Source organism: Morone saxatilis, unplaced genomic scaffold (assembly GCF_004916995.1).
Source record: "Morone saxatilis isolate NCDOM2014 unplaced genomic scaffold, NCSU_SB_2.0 Contig1, whole genome shotgun sequence".
In the NCBI taxonomy this organism is placed as follows: domain Eukaryota; kingdom Metazoa; phylum Chordata; class Actinopteri; family Moronidae; genus Morone; species Morone saxatilis.
In genome coordinates, this window is record NW_023339651.1 from 8,730,096 (window position 1) to 8,754,755 (window position 24,660).

General features: G+C 40.9%; 1 protein-coding gene across 1 annotated transcript in view; it reads right to left on the minus strand.

Moving 5' to 3' along the window:
- Positions 1–24,660, minus strand: part of LOC118333712 (adenosine kinase-like) — a 101,249-nt gene that overhangs the window by 4,363 nt on the left and 72,226 nt on the right. The window contains exons 8-9 of the mRNA XM_035669482.1: positions 8,917–8,953; positions 5,216–5,330 (exon numbers count right to left, since the gene is read on the minus strand). Of these exons, the coding sequence (XP_035525375.1) occupies positions 5,216–5,330; positions 8,917–8,953 (152 nt within the window). The remainder of the gene's footprint in view (positions 1–5,215; positions 5,331–8,916; positions 8,954–24,660) is intronic.

The window sequence follows — 24,660 nt, forward strand, 5'->3', positions numbered from 1 at the left end:
TATGGTATGTTTTTATTAGTGTATAATCACCTGAAAAAAAGAATTGTTGTGTTTTTGTTTGTTATGTTACCTTAAAATGAGCCGTTTTTATATACAAAGGGAGCGGTTCCTCTCCTACGGAGTCCGCCATAGTGAACCGCCATGTTTCTACCATTGACAATATAGCTATATAATGGACAGAGCCTCCAGGTCTATGAAGTGAGGCAAACGCAAAAGTGTCTTAAACCTGCATTCTGTGTAATGGACGACAGGGGCCATTGGCTGCAATAAAAAAAAAAACGATACCATGCACTCTTACGGAGAAATTACCCAAATTGTCACTTCTCGACAAACTGCCAATGGTGACGACCATAATTATAATAATAACAACAATTATAATACGACTCGAGACTTCAAAGCGGTACTCCACAAATCAATGGGTGACGACATCTCGACAGGTTAGCACTTGGTTTCTACAGTAGCACAGAACAGACAAACCACTCGCCGTAGACATGGTCATTAGTGGTTTTTGTGAGTTCTGCGAGCAATATTCAGGTGGTTGCAATCTGCAACTTAACTAGCTATATGCCAGAAAATCCTACGCACTGGTCCTTTAAGTAATGACGTTGCTTCACGATGCTAATATCAGTCTGTCAACCACTTTGGTCCAGTCTGAAATACCTTAACAACAACTGGATGGAGTGCCATCAATTCATAGTTCTCAGACTCCAGATGAATCCTAATGACACTATCATCCAGCGCCATCACCAGGTTTTGACTTGATCTTTTTCCAATACTTTGGGTTTATGACCAAATGCCTGCAAAACTAATGGCGTTCCCATCAGCCTCAGCTGTACTTTGTGTGTTTTAATTAGCAAATGCTAGCATGCTAACACCATAAACTAAGATGGTGAACATGGTAAACATTACCTGCTAAACATCAGTTAGCATTGTCATTGTGGGCTTGCTAGCATGTTGACGTTAGCATTTACCGGAGCGCAAAGCACCTACAAAAATATAGTGAAATTTTCTTTGAAAAGCCGCTGCAAATTCGTTAATTTTGTCCAAAGAATTCTTTAAATTAGGGTCAACATGAATTTTACCCCGTAAGAGACATACAGTTACATTTCTGACTGACCAGCTCACTGTGTGCAGCATGCTGTTGTTAAAGGCATTTACATTTCTGAGTAGTGTTTATAGAAGCATGGCACAATATTTCTCTGCCTTCTACCATCAAGACCAAAGTTTGTACTCTGCTGCTAGGATAGGTCACATAACCTCATTGATGCAAATAATTAAACCTGACTGACATGTTAACTCAGGTTACAGTCCAAATATTCCCCAGCCGTCTGTAACAAAGATCCAATTGGCAAAAATGACACACAAAAAAAAGCTCCTGCCAAAATATTCTGACTCTGTTGTTACTGGCTTGTAGAACGTCTGAAAACATCACTTTCCTGAACTAATTTCACATTTTACTGTAATGAGATCGTCAAGATTATTTTCAATCAATAAAACTCTGCTGTACATTTTTGCGTTTTTTTTAAAACTAGAGTTTGGTTTGACAAAAAGAGTAAAGCAGCAGATTGGTGGTGAATACGTGGGAGCGTGGTATGGCTTTTCTTTGACAGGTAACCTGCAACAGAGAAAAAAAGAAAAGAAAATTTTTTTTTTTGAAGGAACTCATACTTCCTTCGAGTAAGCTATAATTGTGTGCTTTTGTTAATTCGCTCTTCATAATACCCTCATTACAACTCTTGAATGGTGGTGATTAAACTTAAGAAATTCTTTCAACAGGCGTCTCTTTGAAATGAGTATCAATTAAGTCCTTTATTATTGGCTATTCTTTTTAACAGTGCCAATTTACAGCACAACACTGACTGAGAAAATGCTCTCCTGTAAAAAAAAAAAAAAAAATTAAAAATAAAAAGACTGTACATGCAAATAAAACGACCTCTGCTTTATTGGAAAATGAGCATATGGAGTGTTGTTCTGACTCTGAAATTATTACACGCTTCGCTTGATTGTGTTCCAGCGCTCGCTATTGTTGCTTTGACAGAGAGCAGGTAGATCAAATAGTTGGCAGGTCATTAAAATTAACTTTGATCCTGTCACACTGTATCATCTACACAAGTAAAACAATTAATACATCATTTTAAATCCTGAGCTGCTAAGTGACTGGGAATTACACATGACTATTTAGCTAAAAGGCATGAGCTAAAGCACTCAACAGAGTTTAAGTACAACATCTTTATGTGAGAAACAACTTCTTCTTCTGGAACGTTTCCTTTTGCTTTTCAGCCAAACTCTGAGCCTCGGAGAGGAAAACAACGTTACCGCTTTCTTGGCAAACGCGACAGGTTAGGAGCAAGTTGACATTCAATCTGTTTCTCTATCATAACTAGCATCTTTGTTCACAATTGAGTTAGAAAGAAAAAAAATACATATGCCTGTAATTACTGTAACCACAGGCAAAAGATCATCGCCAACCAATATCCTTTCAGGCAGACATGAAAGAAAACACTTCAACGTGAGATGCCAAGGGAAAAGAGAGGCGGTCTCTCTCATAGTGCAGCATGTTAATTGATTTACTCTATCATGAAGTATAGACCATAAACATCCTGCTTTTTAAACAGACTATTAAGATTCCTTCAAGTAGATATTTCAATAATTCTTTCATCTACTGTAACTTTAGAGAGAATGACAAATAAACCTGCTTTAAAAAGAGAGCCTTTCGCCTTGTAGTCAGTATTCATTCCTCATTCCACCTCATGTGATTAACATGTATGGATCAGGTTTTTTTTAAAGTCGAAATCTGCCTGCTTGGCCCCCTTGAGAGCCCTAAAACTCACAGAGGAGCCGAGTCAGGCTTTATCAAGTCCTTATCAGCGATTAGAGCGGCGACCCCCGCTGAATGATCGTTTATTAGATCTCCTCACCGTTAAGGTTCAGGGCACAATGATCTTAATTACTGCTTTAATGGGTGTATAAGCAAAAGCCCAGTGTAGTTCAGCAGTGTCAGTGGCAGCTAAATAAAGGGCCATTTCCCCTGCTCCCAGCTTTTAAAAGGCCCGTTTGAAGCGGTGGTGTGATGAAAGGCTCCAAATGAAGGGCAGGAAAAAAAAAAAAAAAGAACAATAACAAATTGACATCTCTTTTTGGAGAATTATACCACGGGGGAAAGCATTCTCCCATCCTTAATCACTATAAAATGGTTTAACATGACATGCAGAGGCTGGCAAATGATCAAATCCTGACAGGAGGACAAATTGCAAACAAAATGAGAGATCAAGTTTATTAGAGCGCCGCCTCTGGGAAATGAAAATCTTTAATTCTCTTTTTACATTGACATTTATTTGGCTGGCATGAATAGCGATGTTCGCACACACACACACACACACCGATTGTGCTGCACCGACTACTGTAACTGCTCTACTGCAATGATAGCACAGTCAATGACATTTATCATGTTTGCCTTTGTAGATGACATCTGAAACACATTGTCTTTCATCCCGCCTGCATTCATCATGTATTTTATATAAAGTTCACAGCGGCGCGCGGCTCTGTCTTCATGCAGGAGCAATGTGAGAAGCAGGCAGAAATTATCCATCACCTCCAGCACAATGGATGGATTCTTGTTCTTTTTAACTGTCAGGCTTCTGCTTAAAGATTTCTTTTCAAATTCTCATGAAAGGAAATGTACTTCCAGGAATTCTACTTTAAAAATGAATGTGGCCGGAGAGTGCACTGAACAACGATTATAACTTTTATGTTATATTGCACGTGTTTGGCAAATGGTGAACATGGTCATACAGCAGATACAAAGCAACATAAGCATTCATTTAGAGTTGTGTTTATGTTGACCTGATGAATCAAAGTACAAAGACTCTCTTTTTAGCTCTTTTTTTGGTCTCTACCAAGTCTTGAAGTTGGCTCTTTAGTTGCTTAATGCTGCAGTTTGTTCACTAGCTAGTTGCTAACTGTGTCTTTCTGCTGGTTGGTGCTGTGCAGGTAGTGTACAGAGGTTTTTTAGAGCTTTTTTACTTTTTTAACAACAGCTGCTTGCTCCCGGTGAAAACAACGCTATGAGAGCCGTGACAGTAAACTAAAAACAGCAAATTTGCATGGCGTGAATCTAAAAAACGAGTTAAAAAAAAGGCTTAAAACCTGTGTAGAGTTGAGGAGAACTGCCCTTTCACACACCACACAGTCATTTTATCCAGTGTTAATATAAAAATATTGATTATAGCCACTTTAATCTTTATTATACCAAGACAGTCTCTTGAGAGTTTTGTCTGGCAGTGCAGACAAAAAAAAGGAATCACGCTAGAAAATATAGAAAAGACACAATTAATTATTGATTGTTTAATAACGCCATCAGTGAAATACTGTACAAAGCTTCAGCTTGTAAATACTGTTGCCAGCAGTATGAAATTGAGGACATTGGACAAATGTGAAGGCAGTGTCCTGCAGTGCTAACAGTCCTGCTGTAGCTGTGCCTCTCTGCAGTCCCCAGTGATGAGTGATATGTTGGAGTCTTTACCTGAGGCCATCTCTCCCCGTGCACGACTAGTCTGAACTGCAAGGGCAACGAGGAGAGACACCCCGTGGCTCTAAACAAAGGCAAAGGCTCCCAGCAGTAATCGGAAACTATCGTCTCTCCCCACACCGATTGAACCCGCAACCCCTGCTCAGTTATGATGACACTGCCTTTTAATGTCCTACTAACAAATATGCCCTGAATCAAAGGAAACTGGATTGATTTGAGGACCAACATTGTCAACCCTCCTCTCAAGGTCACTCTGCCAGCATTTTGCACACAAAAAAAGGGCAGGATGTAAGAGTTGAAGCATTAAAAATTGCTGAGGACTGGCCTGGAGTCTGTCCAAGACAAAGTTAGAAGTACTTCACAAATCAATGCCTGCTCTCTGCATCCCCCACACTTCTTTTATGCTCTGAAATGACAGAATGTAGTGCAAGTATTCTTTTTTTTTTTTTTTAACATCTGGTGTCAATATTGCAGGCAAACTTCAAAGAAATTACTGATAGCATTCGACTTTCTTCAGTGAGCGATCTACCATCTATTTAAGGCTGCGTTCTGCAGTTTTGAGATATGAGGTTTAAGTGAAGGGTAAAGATGTCCAAAAGGGGCCAAAGTTGGGATGGCCTCAAGTGGTACTTAAGTTGAAATATGTGTAGATAGGCAGACAAAAATGGGAAAACACAAATGGCCTACCAACAGTTGCAACAGTGTCGTCCTTGCCCTGGGTGAAGACCACGACTCGCTGCCTCTTCGCGTTGTCCTTGGGGAGGTTTTGGGTCTTCTTTGCAATCTCCGCAATGTCATCTGTCTGTAAAAACACCAGACCACCGGGTGAGTGTGTTAAGTTGAATGAATGCATCATGAAGAGCAATTTCTGAAGAGTTAATCAAAGATCACAAGTGTGACTGAGAGAGGTCAGATTTTTCCAATCCTGCCAGAGAGATCAAGTGATAATGAAACCAGATGGGCTATGAAACCGCTTCGAAAAAGATCAATAGGAGCGCTCAATGATGTTTCCATGCAGTTACAGGAGAGCTGTAAAATATTAGAATGTCATATTCCCTAAGTGAGATGGAAATAAGCGTGTGAAGATATGCTGTTGTCAGATAAAGCTACTTCTGCGAGCGGAAGGGATAGGTGGTGCGTGTACTGTATCATTCCCTTCCTGAAACAGGCCATCTCTCCTCAGCATCTGCACAGAATGGATATTCTCGCCTGGAGACGACAGAACTCTCCGGAGTGCTTGCCTTTGATCATGAGAGGGATAAAAAAACCCACACCTGTCAGTGCTACTTTATTATTAACTCATCATGATGTACTATGAGCAGGTGGAATGTCTTTATCGCCGTCTCGCAGTGGGGTGGACTCTGCTTTTCCGTAATACAGCACACTGAGGAGCTAGCATTAAGGGTTGTAGACGCCTCTAGCATCTGTATCAAAGCTAACACTTGAGCACCTTCAGGGTGAGCAAATACTGTGGTTATGGGAATAATCAGAGAGATAGGCTCCAATACCACCAGCCACACTAGCTCACTCAAACCAATGAGCTTTTACACCTCTAAATGCTTCCCAAATGTCCTTTAATCAGGCCTGAGAGGTCCGGGGAGACCCTGGGCCGAGGAAAAATGGGTGTAACACTCTAAGTAAGTGCTAATGGTGAGGTTAATACAGAGGCTGTTAGCAGGCGATGGTGAAAAAAAAAGGCAATTTGTCACTGTGACTGGATGTAACCACAAGCACTCCTCCAGACACTGAATGCAAAACCACACAAGGCTTCGGCACATTGTCACCCCTCGGTTTTATGTTCGCCGACATAAAAAAGGCGCTCTACTCAGGTTTAGGAGCTAAAAGGTTCTAAGGGCCAGAGGTGGTAGGGTAAGCATCATGGCTGTTGAGCAGGGCAAGCTACACACGCATAAACACACATGGACAACTTCCTTCGTTTTGCCTGGCAGGAAAAACTTACCTGATAAGTTCCTAAAGCAATAGAATGCAAAAAAAACAAAGAACGTAAGTGCAAAACAAATGAATTGACAAAAGATATGGTCAATTTAGTTTACTGCTGACAAATGGAAATATTCAGGATTGTGTGGCAATTGATCAGACATAAATCACCAAACCGTGAAATATAAAAGCTTTACATTGGTGCTAAATTGTGCTTTTGTGTTGAAGCCAGTGAGTAAGTGATCATCTCCACTGCAGGCTGTTTGAGAAACACAGCCAGGGAAAGATTCAATTAGAGCTGTGATGCAGATAGTACTTTGAGCATTTAAAGGAAACAGATCACAATCAGGCGGCTGTGTTCAGATCTGCTGATTGCTGTTTTTGAGAGGACAAGCTTTTTATCTTGTATTTACACTGAAGAAGTGCTGGTGTCATTTTTGTTAGTCATTCATAATGTGGTGATAACAATGTTTCAGAATATGCGGATATGTCAGATTTTGACTACTGGGCAGCAACTTCAACAATATCCAATTATAGTATCCATCAATAGAACTACACTGACCAATTAACCAGACTGCTACTGAGTTTAAATTAACCTCACTGGCCTTAAAGGAGTCAGAGATACCCTTCTGTAAAATGGGCTTTGTCTTTAGTTATTACTTAGTTAGTTTTTCAGATTTTTACTGTAAATTTGACAGAATAACAATAATAAAATATATTGTTTGCACTATAATGGCATAATTGTTCTCAGTTTTTGTTTATTGACTTATATTAGAATCATATTATTGATGATATGATTAAATTGTGTTATTATACGAAATCTGTTGTCAAAATGTATAATTGATTATAATTGATGTTATTAAAAAGGCAAAAGGTTTGTACACATATAGTATTTTGTTTGATAGAATGCATACTAATTCATGGAAGACAGTTAATTGAATTTAACATAAATTAGATTTTGACAAGAAATTCTTAGCACAAGATCCGTTTACTGGACATTTTCTGGAGCTTTCAGCCCTTCCTTAGAGGATGGAGTTTGCCCAGTTGTCATGGAGATTGTTAAATTGTTTTTTTAAAGAATTTCAGTCAGTCATAACAGGTGGTTGGATCTGACGTAAGAGACCATCCTTTAATAATCTACAGACAAACTGCTGATTAAAGATTGAGATGTGGCTGAAAGCTCCAGCATATTGTCTCGCAGGTGGATCTTGTGCTAAGAATCATTTCTCATATTACTATTTACAAAATCTGTAACAAATCTTGAGGCGCAGGTGATTTCACACACATTTAACATATTGTATATTAGGGGTTGGAAAAATATGCTTCTTATACAAATTATTATTTCAACGACATCGCCCGAGGTTGCAGTTGTACTCCTATTACAAGTGTACTGTGTATGTGTGAATGATGCTGTATACTGTATGTATATTGATTCTTTGAAGACTTGTAAGTGTACAACTACAGTATGGGGGCCAGTAAAATTGTCAGAATGTGACAAGAAAAAAAAAAAAAAAAAAGAAGAAGCGAGAACTGTGAAGCATCTAGAAATGCAGTAAGTACAGTACGCCACTGATGTTATCTGAGAAATCACATTCATCCAATGCAATTTCGCAGAGTGTTCTGGCAAATCAGGTTGACATGGAAAATGTCAAAGAATTGTAACTACTAGGAGAGTCTACACTTTGCCCTTTGTGTTTTTTTTTTCATGTGAGGCCCCCTCCATTTCTACCCCCCCCCCCCCACCACCCGTCTGCCTTCATCCTTCTCCTCTCTTAACTGTCAATGCATCGATTCCGCATTTCTATCAGTCCGTTGAAACACGTTAGCTCTCGGATGAAATTACTCACACAGTGCAGAGCATATTCGAGGCGATCTACCTTTCAAGAGAACCGCACTTAAATCCTGAGCCTTTGAAACATAACGCTATTTGTGTTTTTTTGATCCAGCGCAAGAAATATGCAAAATACAGCAAAATTTTAACACTCCGTACCAACCCTTTTATCTGAGAAGCAGCCCACTTCTAAACAGTACATTCTATGGGTACAAGCTGTACTTCATTTCCAATAATCTAAAACCCAGGTGGCTGTAATATTGGTTATTAAAGACTACAGTGTGTTCATGTGGTGTCATGCAAATCAGTGAAGGGAAGCATCCCCCGAGTGAATGAATAATGAGAGGCTTTTAACAGGCCAACTGAATGAGCCCCAAGCCTGCTGATACTGCAACTTTCTCAGCCTCCCAAGAGCCATTTCAAATTCAATAAACACTCTGTAGTCGATGTGGTGGACCTTTAGCAGAGTGCGTATAACAGAGAGCTGCTGACAAGAAACCTGACTTCCATAAGCATCTGCTGCAGGCTGGAGACTAGCACATCAATCACTGTCCAAAAAGAACTTCTTATCGCAAAATAAACTTTAGGATCGTTTAGTGTGCAATGCTGGTCAACTCACCTCAAAGCCAAGCTCTTTTGACTTTGGCATGGTCTCCCTCAACACACACACACACACACACACACACACACACACACACACACACAAATGAGCAGTTAATTACAGAGTCACAAACAGAGCAGAATGTCACACTCCAGACGTGAAGTAAAGACATCTTGCTTGCCTCCTATCCTCACATGTGCGGCCATGTCACTTGAGAATAAGTAACCTGAGTTAGTGTTGCTCTGCCAACTCCTGATTTAATAGGCATGCAGCCCACCCATTTAATCTATTGCCCCACTTCATCTCATCTTACCACGGCAGCATGAGATAAAACCACATCAGCCTCCAGCAATGAAACCACCACTGAAACCATGAATATTTGCTGGTATGTGGGAATCCCCAACACTGCAGTCATTCAACAGCCACTATATGTTTCTTTAGTCTCCTAACAGGTGCACTTTAAAAGGCCCATAGCAGTGTTTATGCATTTTTTATGCTTCTTAACTACAGATCATGTAACATTGATTGTTAAAATTTTCAAATACATGCTGTAGTTTTAGATTTTGAGATACATATTTTCTATCCCACTCTTCAGGCAGCCAGTGATTTCCACTCATTAACGCATGGCATTAGAATTGGATGGTAAACTCTTACAACCGAAATTCATGCAGTTTAGTTAAATATTTGTATGGTTTTTTTTTTACATTGGTTTCCATTCAATATTAAAAATGCTTGCTTGCTTTATTGTTGCATGGTAAAGGAGTGCCAACAAGTTTTGCATTTGATTTTCATATTGTATGAAAATGAATGGAAACCAACACTGCCTGAAAAAATTCACCCAAAACTTACACTATACTGCCCACAAATGTAAATTATACATGATTTTCAAGGCTAAAACTAACTCAAGTCTGCTAATTTCTTTTTATATAGTACAAAGATTAATATCAATAAATACCTGGAATGGTAGGAAGAAACAAATATACACAAAAAAAACAAAACAAAATGCATTGGAATATAAAAATGTAAACCAACAATATTAGTGTTTTTGGGAAGTTTCACGGTCTGCTAATTAATTTCTTACATTGTCCATAAATTAATGGAAACCAATGGATGTAGTAGATCTAAAAACACACCAGGATGATTTGCAATACAGTTAGCTGTGATGTCCAATTTGTGATTTGTTGTAAATAGGCCAAAACACACATAGCCACTGCTACGATCCTTTAACTGGTGACAGAAGCTGTTGCTTGTCAGGTCAAAACGATGCCACAAATCATGACAGACAACCTCGTGCACTAAATTCACTTTTGACCCCAGATGGAGCAATAAGTTGATGCTATGATTCTAAATAATCCAATTATCTGCAGAAGGGGGGCTGGTGTTTGCATGACCTTGGGGAGAGGTTGACAACCTGGTCCTCAAACAGAAGGGGAGGAGATGACATGGAACAATAAGGTTACTGGTCCCTGGAGGAAAGCCGCATGGCTCTCTGCCTTGGATCAACATCACAGAGCCAGCAATATGTCAATTCATCACCACCACCCCCCCACACACAGGGGTTGAGAGGCTAGTCAATTAGCTTCTGCAGCCAAGAATCAGTTTCATAATGAGTAAAGGTGAGTAGTCGTTTCTTTTTTCCCCTCCTTTCATCTTTTCAATCTATTGAGGGCTTAGGTCTGACATTGGTTTTTATTTATTTACAATCACATATTGACTTTTCTCCTTAGGAACGTTCCATCACCGACCAGCATGAGGCAGGGACACGAGCAGCTTGGAAAACGTCTTGTCAAAACAGTGATATTTCATCTCAAAGCATTTAAAGGAGACACATGAATGAAGGCTGGAATAACAACAGTGCTGTTGAGCCGCACATGCCTCTATCTCACCCTCCGTCTCTCTCTAGTTAGCAGCTATAATATTTGTGAGAAAAGCCTTTCGAGAGAGTGTGGGTGTTAGAAGAAAAGATAATTGAAGCAATGTCTACGAGCCACATGTGTACAGTGTTTCAGGAATTTATTCATTTCTATGCGCTCTTATGAATGCCAACATCAAAAATATTTGGTACTAAAAGCTTAGCTAAACCTAACATATTGGTTTATAAATACTGTACGGTGGTAAATATGCAATTATTGTCACTAAACAGGCAAGCCAATAAAACTGAAATGATAGGCAATAAAAGTCACAATTCCTTAAGGGGCTTACAGTATTAATATTCAAAACTCTTATGTTTCAGGCTGTGTATGTTTCACATTTGACGTGAGCTGTTTTGGTACGTTGCGGTAGACGCTTTTCAAATGACAGTCCATGTGCTTCTACAGCTGTCGCAACAATGACAAGTGCTTCGAGTGACATCTGGGCAAAATCCTCTTGTGCTCAAAAAAGCATCTCGTTTGTTCGTAGATTGCTGTGATTGCATGCTCGCCTTTGATGATCCGCTCCGAGTCTGATTCCGAAGCAGAGAGGACTGTTGTAAATTTCGGGGGCCCGTAAGTTCTCCTCCTTCTCCTCCTCGGGCAAACAAGGTAAAAGATAACAAGGCGAGCTGAGTGCATGAGCCCTCTGCAGCCATAGTTAGTATAAAGCTATCAGAATGTGTGAGATGTTGCTGCTGTCAGAGGCTTAAACAGTCAAAGGGATATTTTTAGAGAGCTTAAGCTAATAATCCAGAGCCCAGTCAGGGGGCGGGAGTCTACAATATCTTGCCAAGCAAAATGAAAGAGGAAGTACACACTTCATGTAAAGGGCAGTTTTCACACTTTGTTTTCTTTGACACTGTATGTGACGTGTGACTGTATGAAGCCTAGCAGGCCTAGTTTAGAAAACGGTTTGTGCAGCCACAGTATATGATTATTCTCCGGGAAGCAATCCATGCTGTATAGACTTTATTTTCTTCCTTTTAATGGAGCCAAATAGCTCCATCTGCATTTAGTCTTTATCTAATAGAGGACCAAAGTGGGCATTTAGGGTTCTGGAAGTAAAAACCTTATTCATTTTGTCATATATTAAGTGGGTGACATGCGGTTGGGGGTACTTCTGTGGCTGGGATGGACAGAAACATTAGCATTCATGAGCTTCGTTTCTGTCCGCCTGCATAATGTAACTTAGCTTTGGTTTCTACCAACTCATGAGAAGAAAAAACAGGCTTTGTAGCTTCTAAATGCTCCACTAGGTTCACCAGCTGGTTGTTAACTGTGTCTGAGTGTGAAGAGCAGAAGTGTACAGTGGGTTTTTAGAGCTTTTTCCTTGAAAACAGATGCCTGCTGTTGCTGAAAACATCGCTATGAGAGCCATGAGAGGGAACCAAAAATGTAAAGTTGCGAGTCGGAGAACAAAAAGAATGAGCTACAATAAGTCCCATAAAGCTCTGTTGAGTTAAGGGGAACTGCAGAGACAGGCATTGATTTTCTTTGGGTTCTTCACTACGAGTGACCCCTTTTACATTCAAGCAGTTGTGTGATCCATTGTTAAAGGGTTGTGTATATATAACGTTAAGAAAACCGCTGTTAATGACGACACCGGTGGCTGTTGGGTGAACTGCAGTCAGTGTTGAGTTGCTCGTACTCGCACTCCGTACACAACTGTCCCTTGAGCGAGCATCATCCTGGGCATCAAACGTGACATATATGAATGCTGGAAAATAAATTACTATAATATTTAGAATAAAGTTATATCTGCAATGTTCCTATATTCTATTTGAACCATTGGCTCCACGATCCTAACTAGCTTGCCATTTACAAATCACCCCATTAGCCAACACCAAGCCACATCGCTTGCATCGCTCTTGGCTAGTAGAAAGCAATCGTTTATACACCTTTGATTTGTACTGTTGCATTATTAATTGTTAGCTAAAATCAATACTGGTTGTCATAATAGAGAAGGTTAGTATCATGGATCACGTTAGCTGGTGAAGTAATTTGGCGAGCAAGTCAAATAACACTCAAGCAAGCTAAGGTTACCCAGCCAGCTTCATTTGTAGACATCCATAGTGGACATTTCTAAGCTAGCGTTAGCTGGTGTTGCACAAGCAGAGAGTGCCCCTAATCCAAATCCAATAAAATTGAGTATCTGTTGATCTCATACGGATACTGATACAAAGTGCACTTACAATAAGCCTATATTAAAATTAAATATGTTTGATGGCTGAATAGCTCTGCATTATGAAAACATAGTCTGCAAAATATTTTCTCATAATATTCTGAGAAGTGTCCAATTGTATTGGACAATAACTTCTCTTCATCTAAAGCATTAACAAATACTGAAGTTAACTTGCAGTTTTCAGCGGCACGCTGAACAGAAATACATTAAGCTTTAAACAGCCAGGATCGGTCTCAGACCGGATTCTGTGGATTGATTCAGGACAACCATAAAAGATGTCCAGCACTGATAGGTATCAGGGCAGGTACGGACATATTATAAATTGGCATAAAATGTGATTAATAAATAAAAAAAATACATAAAACGCCTCAAATTCTTACCTTTGGCACATTTCAAATAGAAATATTGCTAAATATTAGAGGTGCTTAAAATAATCATAACTGATGGACATACAATAACAATGGTGCTATATTGAGGAACACTGAGCATCCATTGATCCATCATTAAAAGAAAACTATTTGAAACTCTGAGACGTGCTCTTAAAGCACCGTGGCAGATCAGGAAAGAAAAAGAAATTAAAGTTATTGGCCCCCATCATAAAAAATTCCAAGCAACAAACCAAAGCAGGCATTTAGTTTTTTCTCCTCTGTGTAACAAGTTGTTGAGCATATGTCACAGCAGGAGTGAGAGTCGGGAAAAAAAAAATCCAATTTCAGTGTTTCCCAAAGAATCTAAATCAAAGAGCAAACCTCAGTGCTAAGGTTAATAAAAGTTGATAAGCTGAAAAGCGTAACTCCCCCAGGCCATTCAGAAAATAGGCATTTGCTTGACCGTGTTAGCCTAAGCTGATGCTGAGGCAGAAATTGAATTGTATTTGACATTGTATGCGGGGGGGGGACGAGATACTGAGGAGGCTATAGCCCTGACAAGCTATTTACAACAACACCCTTGTTTTCTTCTTCCTTTCTTGGCATTTAAGAGCTCATTTCAAAGACATCTGAGTTTTGAGCCTACAACCATTTAATAGAAAAGTGACTTCCACATTGTAGAATTAAGATGAAAAATAATATAGGGTTGGAAAATGTGCTGACATAGTCGACAAACTAGAGGAGAACAAATTATCAGGTCTGGACAAATGACAAATCACTTACTGTAGAAGCTTTTCAAACTAAACTGAGCATGACGGGGTCATGACATTTCAAATAATTCAGCCAATTATCACTACTTACAGATATATATAACAATGGCATAAGACATATTTTCCTCATTCCTGGCATGTAAGCGTAAGACATCACTGAGGCGAGTCAGACAGCTTCCATAAATGCCCAGTAAAAACAACATCTGGCATTCAACTCAAGCGTTTCCAGCCAGATTACTACAGCATACATTACAGGGCGGCGGGTGGGGGCGGAGAATGAATAACTAATCAAGGCAATGGCATCAGTGGGGATTGTTAGTGCCCTTGACTTGGCCTCTGGGTCACAAACATGACTCCTACTGGATGTCAGGACGCCAGCCCCCAGCACGAGTTCAGGTGCTGCTGAACAGGAAGCTGCCACCCCAAAGATATGTGGGCTGATAATATGATCATGCTAGCTGATAGAACCTCACTCATGCTGGGTGGAAGGAAGGCGGCTGCCTGCTACTGTGCAGGACAGATTAGGAGGAATAAATCACCTGTACCGAGCCCTCCCGTAGCTCCCAGGAGAATGCAGCAATCCTGCTCAAGCATGACATGCCACAAACATGAGGGTAAACACACATGGAGGAACACACTCCGGAGAGGCAGGAGTCGCTTTTACTGCCTCTGGGAATTTACTCAACAACAACTGATGGCATTTCACTTTCCTTTTTACCGAGCTATTAAGTGGCATGTTTCATCTCTACCTAGTTATTGTCTTACATTTGGGTGTGATTGAGGTTAAATTTGCAAGTCAGTTTTTTTTTTTTTCTTTGTTACTGACAGATTTACATCTTCCATGCACAGACAATGTAGTCGAATTCCAAACTAGGGCTTCCTCTGACTCCCAAATGCGTTACCTTAAATGTGTCTTCTTATCAGTGTTTAATGTCTTGAAGCAAAGTTGTGAAAAAGCACAAAAAAGAAAAAGATTAAAAAACCCTTCATTATTTCCTCCTCTACTTTGTCCACTGTTCACCAGATGGGGTATTGTTGTGAGATAGTGCATTTACATTTGCAATACCTTCTGCAGTGCATAAGATGGTATTCATTTTCAACTTCTGTCAAACCTCTCTACTCGCCTCAGGATATGTTCATTATATAATGCACTGTTGTGAACCGCAATGTCACTTCTGCTTAGAAATAAGGATGTCTCCATCATGTTTTGTTTATGCCCCTTATCCAAATCCATTAAAATTAAGTATCTGTTGATCTCTTACTGATTGATTATGTATCTAAATTACTTGTATATTTGTGTATATTGCTTCCTACATACTGCAACTGCACAAAGTGCACTTACAATAAGCCTATATTAAAATGAAATATGTTTGATGGCTGAATAGCTCTGCATTATGAAATTGTATTGGACAATATTTGAAAAACTTCTCTTCATCTAAAGCATTAACAAATACTGAAGTTAACTTGCAGTTTTCAGCGGAGCGCTTTTGACAGTGTTCCTGATGCAAACAACAGAAATACATTGAGCTTTAAACAGCCAGGATCGGTCTCAGACCGGATTCTGTGGATTGATTTAGGACAACCATAAAAGATGTCCAGCGCTGATTGGTATCAGGGCAGGTACGGACATATTTTATTGGACAGTATCAGCTAAAATAAAGCTGATTAAAATCTGATCCTTTGAATTTTACTGTGTTTTGTCCACCTGAGCCTGAATGTGAAAACTCATTTGGACACACCAGCAAGTAACTCTGAGTTATGAGTTAATTCAGATTCACTAAACTCTGATGCTATCAGCCCTTTTTCACAGCATCAACACCACCTGTGTTTACCGTACTATTTCATGTCAAAATGGCTGCTGTGAAAAAGGTATATTATCACTGGTAAAGAGAAGTGTACATAACATTCAAGTAGCAGCATCTCGTTTTTAGCAGACAGTGGCCGGCGCTTTTACCAGCAACCGCAAATCATATCATCTGTTACTAATTAATGTTAATTCAATAATGACAGCAGGGCAAAATTAACCTCTCTAAAGCCAGCATAGTAAGTACTCTGCCAAAGATTATTTGTGAGGGAAGAAGCATCACCCAGGCCGCTACAGCAACACCGTATATGGGTCGCCAGCTCTACCGACTGAGCTAATCGGGCGCACTGGACCAAAAACTTGATCAGGACACCCCTAACCACCATCCTTAAAAAATTAACTTCTTGTTCATTTTGGCCTTTGGGGCATAAAGTTGATAACTGATTATTTCATGAGAAATATGTTGTGTTTAAATGGCTATAAAGCTTTACTATACTACTCAGCAGTAGTAGTGTCCATTAGATTACTACTAGTACTGCAGACTGAACCAGAATCAAGGGGAAAAACAAAAATAATTTGTTTGAACATTTTCCTTCAAGTCCAATTTAATGATATTTGTCCAAACTTGAAAGCAAGTGCAGGGTTGACCTAAGCTTTCATATGGTCAATTCCAACAGTGCCCTTGCCTGCCAGTCCATTACACACCTCTAGCAACAGCCTCTACTCCCATCCATCTCAGTCTGCCTACAAGGGCAGGAGAGAGGTCTCTTAGCAAGCCCACAGGGACGGCAGAAACACCTACAGCACAGGTCCAAAGGTTAAACAATCGGAAACATGTGCAGTACATAAATATCTCTGCTGATAGCAATCTCAGCATGGGAAAGCAGGGTTTGCATAAGGGGCTCAGAACAGAGGATGTAACCTCAGATAGAGCAGGAGGGAACAGGCAGGCATTCAGCCGGTCTGGTGGGGCTAATGGAAGCCAGGGCAGCAGCAGTAGCAGCTTTGTGCAGGGGGGAGTTAGTTATCAGCCTGATGGCCTTATCAGCACTGAGGGCCTCTATCACACATCTCACCTCTGGGCTCTAACAAGGGGTCAGTGCACAACGTCAGACTGCCAGAGACTGGCTATCTCTCAGGGAACGACACTGGATGAAGGAAAAATGGTGGATGAACGTGTCTGCTCAACAAGCAGAGCTAATGCAGCACCTTTGAACTAGTTATAACTGTAATTCCAAATATCCACCTGATTTTAGACTTTAAAGATTTTTGATTACTTTTCAACATAAACTGGTTAGCCCCAACATAAACTATGGATAAAATAGTCCTGATTCAACAGCGCTCTTGAGAGTTTGACTCTACTCCGAAGTCAAAAGGTGATCAAGCAAATGCAATTAGGGCTCCTAAATTCACCTGAATAACTTACAAAAAAAAAAATACGAGCTGTTAACACAATTGAGAACTCAGTTTGTTTTAAAGTAAAGTTTTACTTTTGCTTCAGTAAGTTTTATTGATTGTCTGGATGTTTGTTTGTTCAGGGTCCACCTGATTGAATTTTTTCAGGATCCAGGACTTCCACAGTTAGGAGATTACTGTTTCTTAGTCACGCATATGTGAGCAACTGAACTGCAATCTTGACTCGTGCTCTTTGGGGGCACATTTTCTGGGTCAATACGTCAATTCATCTTAAGTGATAGAGATAAAGTGTTTGGGTGCATCAGCAAGTTAGGGAATTGTTTAGCACTTGTGTGAGTTTAAGTTCTGTAAATGCCCTCAACTTATAACCTGCTGCTGCCTTACTTATTATCATTATTTCATATTAAAGATTTATGTATACGAGTTTGACTGGTGCACTTCTTTCTTGTTTTAGGTGGGAAGAAAAAAGTGATGCTGCATTTTCTTCCATGCACTAACCAGAAAGTAACAATACAAGAAACCACAACACTGAGTTGTTTGCTTATGTTGTGAGTCATTGAGTGAGTGGGTCAAATCTGATCCATCACAGTCCAGATGAACTTTTGAGTTTTAACCACAAACATTACAGAGAAATATGAGATTTAAAACCTAGTTTTTGAATACTGTTTATTTCTTCTATTATTTTGCAATTTTGCTGCCATGTTTGTGAAATCTAGTAGTTATTCTCTGCTTTTCTTTGTTTGTTTGTTTGTTTGTATGAATATATGCATGATATCTTTACACACAACAAAACATCTGCAAACTTTGCTTCAAATAATGACCTGTGAATGGTGATGATGATTTTGATTATAATCATAATCATAATCATTCATAAATGCATTTATTCATCACTCTGGGAAAAACAGTCTGCTCAAAAAAACTTTTTGATGAGGTTGAATCCAACTTCACCACAGTCCATCAGTTTTTGTGCAGTTTATTATCCAGTAAATTCAACAGACATTTGGTTGCAGGCGCTGCAAACAAAAGGTCGAGAAAGCAAACTGCTTTTTTTCTGCTATGAACTGTTGAGAACAGTGACCATGCTCTCCTGTGTATAATAAACATATGAGCATTTGGCCTGCTCTATTTACCCCCTAATGAGAAACAAAGATCTGCTCTGGAGGGACTTGCATGCTCCAGACAATGAAAACCCAGGGAGGGAAAAAAAAGCTCTCAGAATAATTCAAACCATTTGTGTGCACAAGGGACATGAGAGCTTTGTCTGAATAAATTGGCCATACAAAAACTGAGATGATGTCCAGCGTGCTATCTGTTGATGTGGCATAAGATGGCCATTTGCCAGATGAAAAGCTGCATGGAGGGCAAGGGCAATTCAACAAGGGGGCTAAATCTTTTCACATTTATGCACACAGCTAACATGTGATAGTTGCAGGGAGAGTGGAATAACCACAGGGCTCTTCTAAAAGGACATACTTGGCATGATGCGATCAAAAACCCACAATAAATTAGAAAAACAATACTTTCATTCAGTTCAAGTAGGAGCAACAGGCAGATTGAGCTGAACAACATGTCTAAAATAAGCCTATAGGTTTTATTACCCATGGCATGGGGCAAATTAATTTGGTATTATGGATGGGTAGATTAGGCTTGTTGATTATGTCTTTGTAATTTTTTTAATACAGAATTTTATAACCATGAGGAGAATAGAGGAGTCCTCCAAATGACACTGGAAAACATGACTGTATAGCCTGGACTGTGGGAATACAATCATGTGTAGACAAAGACCAGTCCTCCCGCCAACTCTGTGTGGATAAGAGGATTGGAGATGGGAGGAAAGCAACCAGCCAAACTCCAAGCAGCAGTGATTTGGGAGGAGGGGGGCTGGTGGACAGGCATGAGGGTTGTAAGGCTATCTGGGATGCCCGCCGGTGTTCAAACTTCTGTGAGTCCCTCCAGCAACAAGCTGATATCCTGCACTCTCTCCTGCTGTGACAGAAATGCACTGGCCTCAGCGCCAGCAGAACGTGGGCACTATTGATCTGCTCCCAGCGCAATATCTCCTCTTACATCCATAATTATTCTCCTTCAGAGGACTCCACCGTGTGCCCTGGCTGCCCGACTTGCAGGCTGGCTGGCTTTCTATCCGCCTCCTTGTTAAAGATGCTCTATGGTCTCACATTTCACATTGCACTGCCAAAGACCCCCCTCTCTTAACCCCGGCATTTGCGAATATTTCATGGTTCAATCCCAGGGTTGGGGAAGGCAGCTTCAGCCCGGCACAATTACAGTGGTTAGTCGGACTCCTCTGGTGGAGCCATGCTGGCTCCCAAAGTACTATGACTCGCAAACAGACAGGCCAGGAAAAACAGAGGAATGTTGGAAAGATCATTCTTCTCCAGTACTGAATCCCCTCCCTGCCAGTATGCACACAGGAAAAGGCGAATGGTTTAATTGGAGCAGTTGGAATATGTTGTAGCGACACTTCATCTGATCTTTTTGGCTTATGCCCCTTTAACATAAAACTGTAGAACTTTTTAAAGAAGAAATAACACAATCGTTCTCTTTCTAATGATTTCAGATGAAAAGTTGAATTCATAAGCTGTAAAAGGCACCATTGCTCAATTTAATACACTTTTACTGCTTCAACCTCACATCAGGACGACCAATAACTTATAGCTGCTAATATTAGCTAATGTCATGGCAAATTTTTGGCAGATAGTGGCGCACAACTGATTGAATTGCTGACTTTACTACTTGTGCTCCTGTTAGACTACATCAATAAAATTACCAAGAAAATAAAACAGTAAGTTAACATCTGTTTGCTAGTTGTAGCTGGATGACTGGATACCACGTTCCAAGGTGGGGACTTGTTAACATTTTTTATTTGACCAAATGCCTAAAAATGGCAAAATAGTCAAAGTTTTTGTGATGCTCGGAGAAACTACAAATTTTACTGTCATTTTGTCATCACTTTTGGTGTAGTTGATGTCATTTGACTTGCATCTCTGCTCTGATTGTGGCCACTATGCCAAAATTGCCTCTTAGCCAAGCACTTCTTCCTCTCGCTCTCAGTCAGACTGTTAAAGTATGATGTAATTCAGTGGTTCTCAACCAGTGCGTCACAGCCCAAAAGTGGACCACAGGTCTTTTCTGAGTAATATGTGGGTCAACTTTGTCAAAAACAAAAACACTACTTTGACATGTAATGAATTTAAAAGTATAACAAAAAGATGAAATAGTTGTAACTGCTATAGCAATGCTTAAAGGGTGTTTTTAAGAGTTGGTTTTAATCTCTTACTGCAATGCCCACATTGGTACTTTTGTTATTTTAGTAGTTTAGTTTATATTTTGTGAAATAACATTGCAGGCTAATACAGTGAGTATTAGCTCTTCACTGCAAGGAGGTCCTGGGTTTTAATCCACTGACAGGCGGAAGGGAAATAAACTGAATCTGTGTTAAGTGGGTGTATGAGGTAAATGATGTTGAATAGAAAATTTGGACTTCCACGTCAGCAAAATTCACATAGTCTCGCTTTAAAGCCGAGCAGTTCAACTAACGAGGGATTAGAGACAAGTCAGAAAAAACAAACAATTTAAGTAAGAGAAATGTTACTTTTTTTTAAAAACTATTCAGCAAAAAATAAATCAAACAAAAATAAAAACAAGGCAGCTTTTGCATTTAGCAAATCATCACAGCTAATGTGCGCTATGACTCATCATACAACTCACTGACTGTACGTCACACTGAAGGTCAATGTACTCTGGCGCTGAACGGAAGGCATGTGACTCATCACAGAAATAGCACATTCAATTAAAATTCAGCTGTGAAAGACACAAAGGAGAGCAGCAGCTAATACTTCATGTCTTTTTCCTCCAATGACACATTGTGATTGTTCCGCTTCGCTAGCTTTAGAGATGGTTCTGTGTTCATCCTCCCAGTTGGCCTGTGGGGCCTTGTGAATAAACACATGGAGGTTAATGTCTCATGTTCTTCCCTGTTCTCTGCAGACAGCTCTGACAGGAGGAGAGAGAGAAGAGCCTAAAAGGAAAGCTGTTTCGGTAATACGCTAATCTGGCTCTCACATCTCTTTGTTTTAGGCAGTGAGACGGGATATTTTCCCCAAGCTACCGTTGAGAAGTACATCTCGAGTCCGCTGTGGGTGAGCTGTCAAGGGGAAATTCTTCCTCCTATTCTTTTTTTTTTTTTTTTTTTTTTTTTTTTTTTCCCTTTTTTTGTGCGAGAACACCCCTCATACCCTAAGGGGCCTTTAGTGAACCTGCCATCATCCACACATACTGACAGCAGAGAGCACGCGCTTCCACGATCCCGCATACGTCACTGAGGCGATAAACAGCCACGGGCCTCGCCACAGAGATAAGGCTTCCAAGCAGTCTATCAAACAAACAAAGCCAAATGACGAATCTGGAGGGATGTTAAGAAATGACGCCATATTGCCCATGTATCTCCTCCGCCTGCTTTTTTTTTCCATCCACACAAACACGCCGCAGACACACACACACACATATATATACTTGTACACCCACTTCAGCCTGTCCTGGAAAAATCATTAGAGCCCCCACCACCCCACACACACTGCATGCAGATGGAGAAAAATAGGGCTGAGAGCCAAAACGCCTGAGGGGCTTTTCATGACAGTAACCTTCTGTAGAGCTGCTTGTATCCCTCCACCTAGATCAGGGAGAGGTGCTGAGGGATGGATGGGAAAATAACCGAGATAACCATACAAAATATTAGGCGAGGAACATTCACACAAAGTACAGAGGAGAAGGAAATCCGTGTCATTTTGCTCTCATGGCCCGGAGAGATGGCAGGCTAAATGCTCTTTTAAAACAGCTTGAACATTGAAATGATGATGGCTCCTTTTGCCTCAGCAAAGCACATTAATACATAGCCGAATGCCATTTCCACTTTTGTTAAATGGCTCACCTATTGAGTATTCAATTACAATGGCTGTCTCTCGTTTGGAAGACGGGGCGGGGACCCATAAAAATAAGCTCCCTCTGAGTGTGGAGCTGCAGAACGCATTGGACAGCAATGGAAGGCATGAAGAGCTCCTGTATGGGGGTGGTATATAATGTTAATGGCAGAGGAGCGGGGAGGTTGTTGGGTATTGACTGTGGGGCAAAAAAATAAGCTCCTCATCTGCAGTACCGTTTTATTAAAGGAAGCACATTTTTAAACCATTTGCACAGATAAAAAAAAGCCCAAGCACATGAAATGATCTAAATAGAGAAAGCCATGAAACCTGGCTTCAAAAAAAAAAAAAAAAACATCAGTCAGGGTGATTAATTCAGTCTTGATTAATCGTTCCATTTGTCTATGATATGTCTAAAATTCCACAATACAAATCCGCCAGTAATGGTCCAATCCTTTCCCCCCATTGTGTGGTTTATCTCTTATGCTCAAATAGCAAAAGCAAATTGTGGCTAATTTTATCGGCGAATCCACTGGCATGTGGTTTTTCCAGCGGTAATGATTCCCTCATTCGGGCCTAATTAACTGCAGCCATTAAATGGAGGGAAATGTAATGCCCTGGGTTCCATGTCAGGTAGTCAGAGGAGGACAGCACAGGAGGACTCAATTAGGCCTGTGCTGTTCCCAGGTTATCACACGACATGTTTGCCAATTAAGTGAAGTAGCGTTTGATGTCTATGTGCCTCCGTCGGCACCATCTCAGAGGCCCTGGAAACGCACAAACGGAGTCGCTAGCCTCTCCACACCCCCCCCCCACCAGTGAAGGGACAGACACTACACTATGCCCCAAAAAGGCAGTAATTACAGGATGGATGGGAGACTGTTATATAAGTACAAGGCTGCCGATAGGCCAGGGAGGGCCTGCTGATGCCAGGTTTCAAACAAGTACCAGCAGGATCGAATTACAGCAGAATTACCAAGGGTAGACTCAGTCAGAAACACAGACACATTTCAACATCAGAAGCAGGCAAAAACAAGAGCAGAAAGAGAGACTATTGACATTTTTTGGAGTCTGTGGTGTTGCACAACTGTTTCGGAGTTTCAAACGATCAGAAGGGTATTGTGATCCGACTGAAATAAGATCCCACTCATGACAAATAATGCAAACCTCAATCTTGCCCAAAAGTATTATTAGTCTCCTTCAAAACATGAGATCTTACAGCTGCTTTAAAAAATATTTCCCCAAGTGTGCGTAGCTCTGTATCGTGACTCAGTAAGTGTGGGAGAGGAAGGCAGAGACAGGCAGACACATTAGCCTTCCCTTATGGCACATTCTGCAAGGCTATAGGAGTCAGTCTGCATGATCCTGACTGTCACTGACTTGTTATGAAAGCATCGCGGGCTGAGGCTGATCCATCACTTTGGGGGGTGGAAGTTGGGGTGAGAGGACGGCCAGGGGGGCTGGATGGGCGAGCGTGGGCGAGGCAGCCCTGTTGCCTGTCACTCACCACGCACCACTGCATGACCGCCAACCTTGTCTGGCTTGTGCACAATGGGAGGTCTAGGGCTTGACTGTATGAGCAGTCATTCCCCGCTCCCTCCTCCTAGCAGCCAACACAGTGGAAGGCCAAAAGGAGTCAAAACACTCTGGACAGGCATTAGTCCTACATAGACCCTGGAAGACCTCACTGCTTGAGGCAGCTGAGCAGTGAATATCTGCTCTGTTTCCCACTGAATCTGTTATTTTCGTGGTCTTAGCCGGGTTCAATTCCGGAGAGCAAGCCCTGACAGAAACTCCAAAAGATAATCTCCTTCAACAAACATTCATTGCAATTATCCAGAGTCATTAAACTGTAATGACTGGAGGTGTGAGCAAACTTCTTAAGCAAACAGTTACAATACCACCCACCCGAAAATACATAACACTTGCAAAATGTACACCGTGGTTTAGGAGACACAATCGTTCCTCACAGCAATTAGGGAGCGAGAGAGAGAGAGAGGCGCATATGTAAAAAGGGAGGTCTTATGTTGGAGGAGGAAAGAAAAGAGGAAAAGGCTGAAGTCAGCAACAGCAATAAATCCTCAAATGCTGAGCAGTTTCTTCCAGTTCTGTCCTGGTCTGTGGACCCCATCTCTAACCCAAAGACAGGGCTCTGTTTAGTAGCTTTAGCAGTGGGGAGGCGAGTTCAGTTCAGTGATCATCCACTCCCCTCTTCCCACCCCAAAGTTGCAGTTTGTCCAGGCGGTGCCTCCGAGTCAAGCTCAGCTGGCCTGTTAGAGGATACTTCCCAGCAGCACCACAGTCTGTGACCACAGCTTGACCTCCAACCAGCGACCCGCTTCTACAGCGCGAGAAAAAATCAATGGATGAAC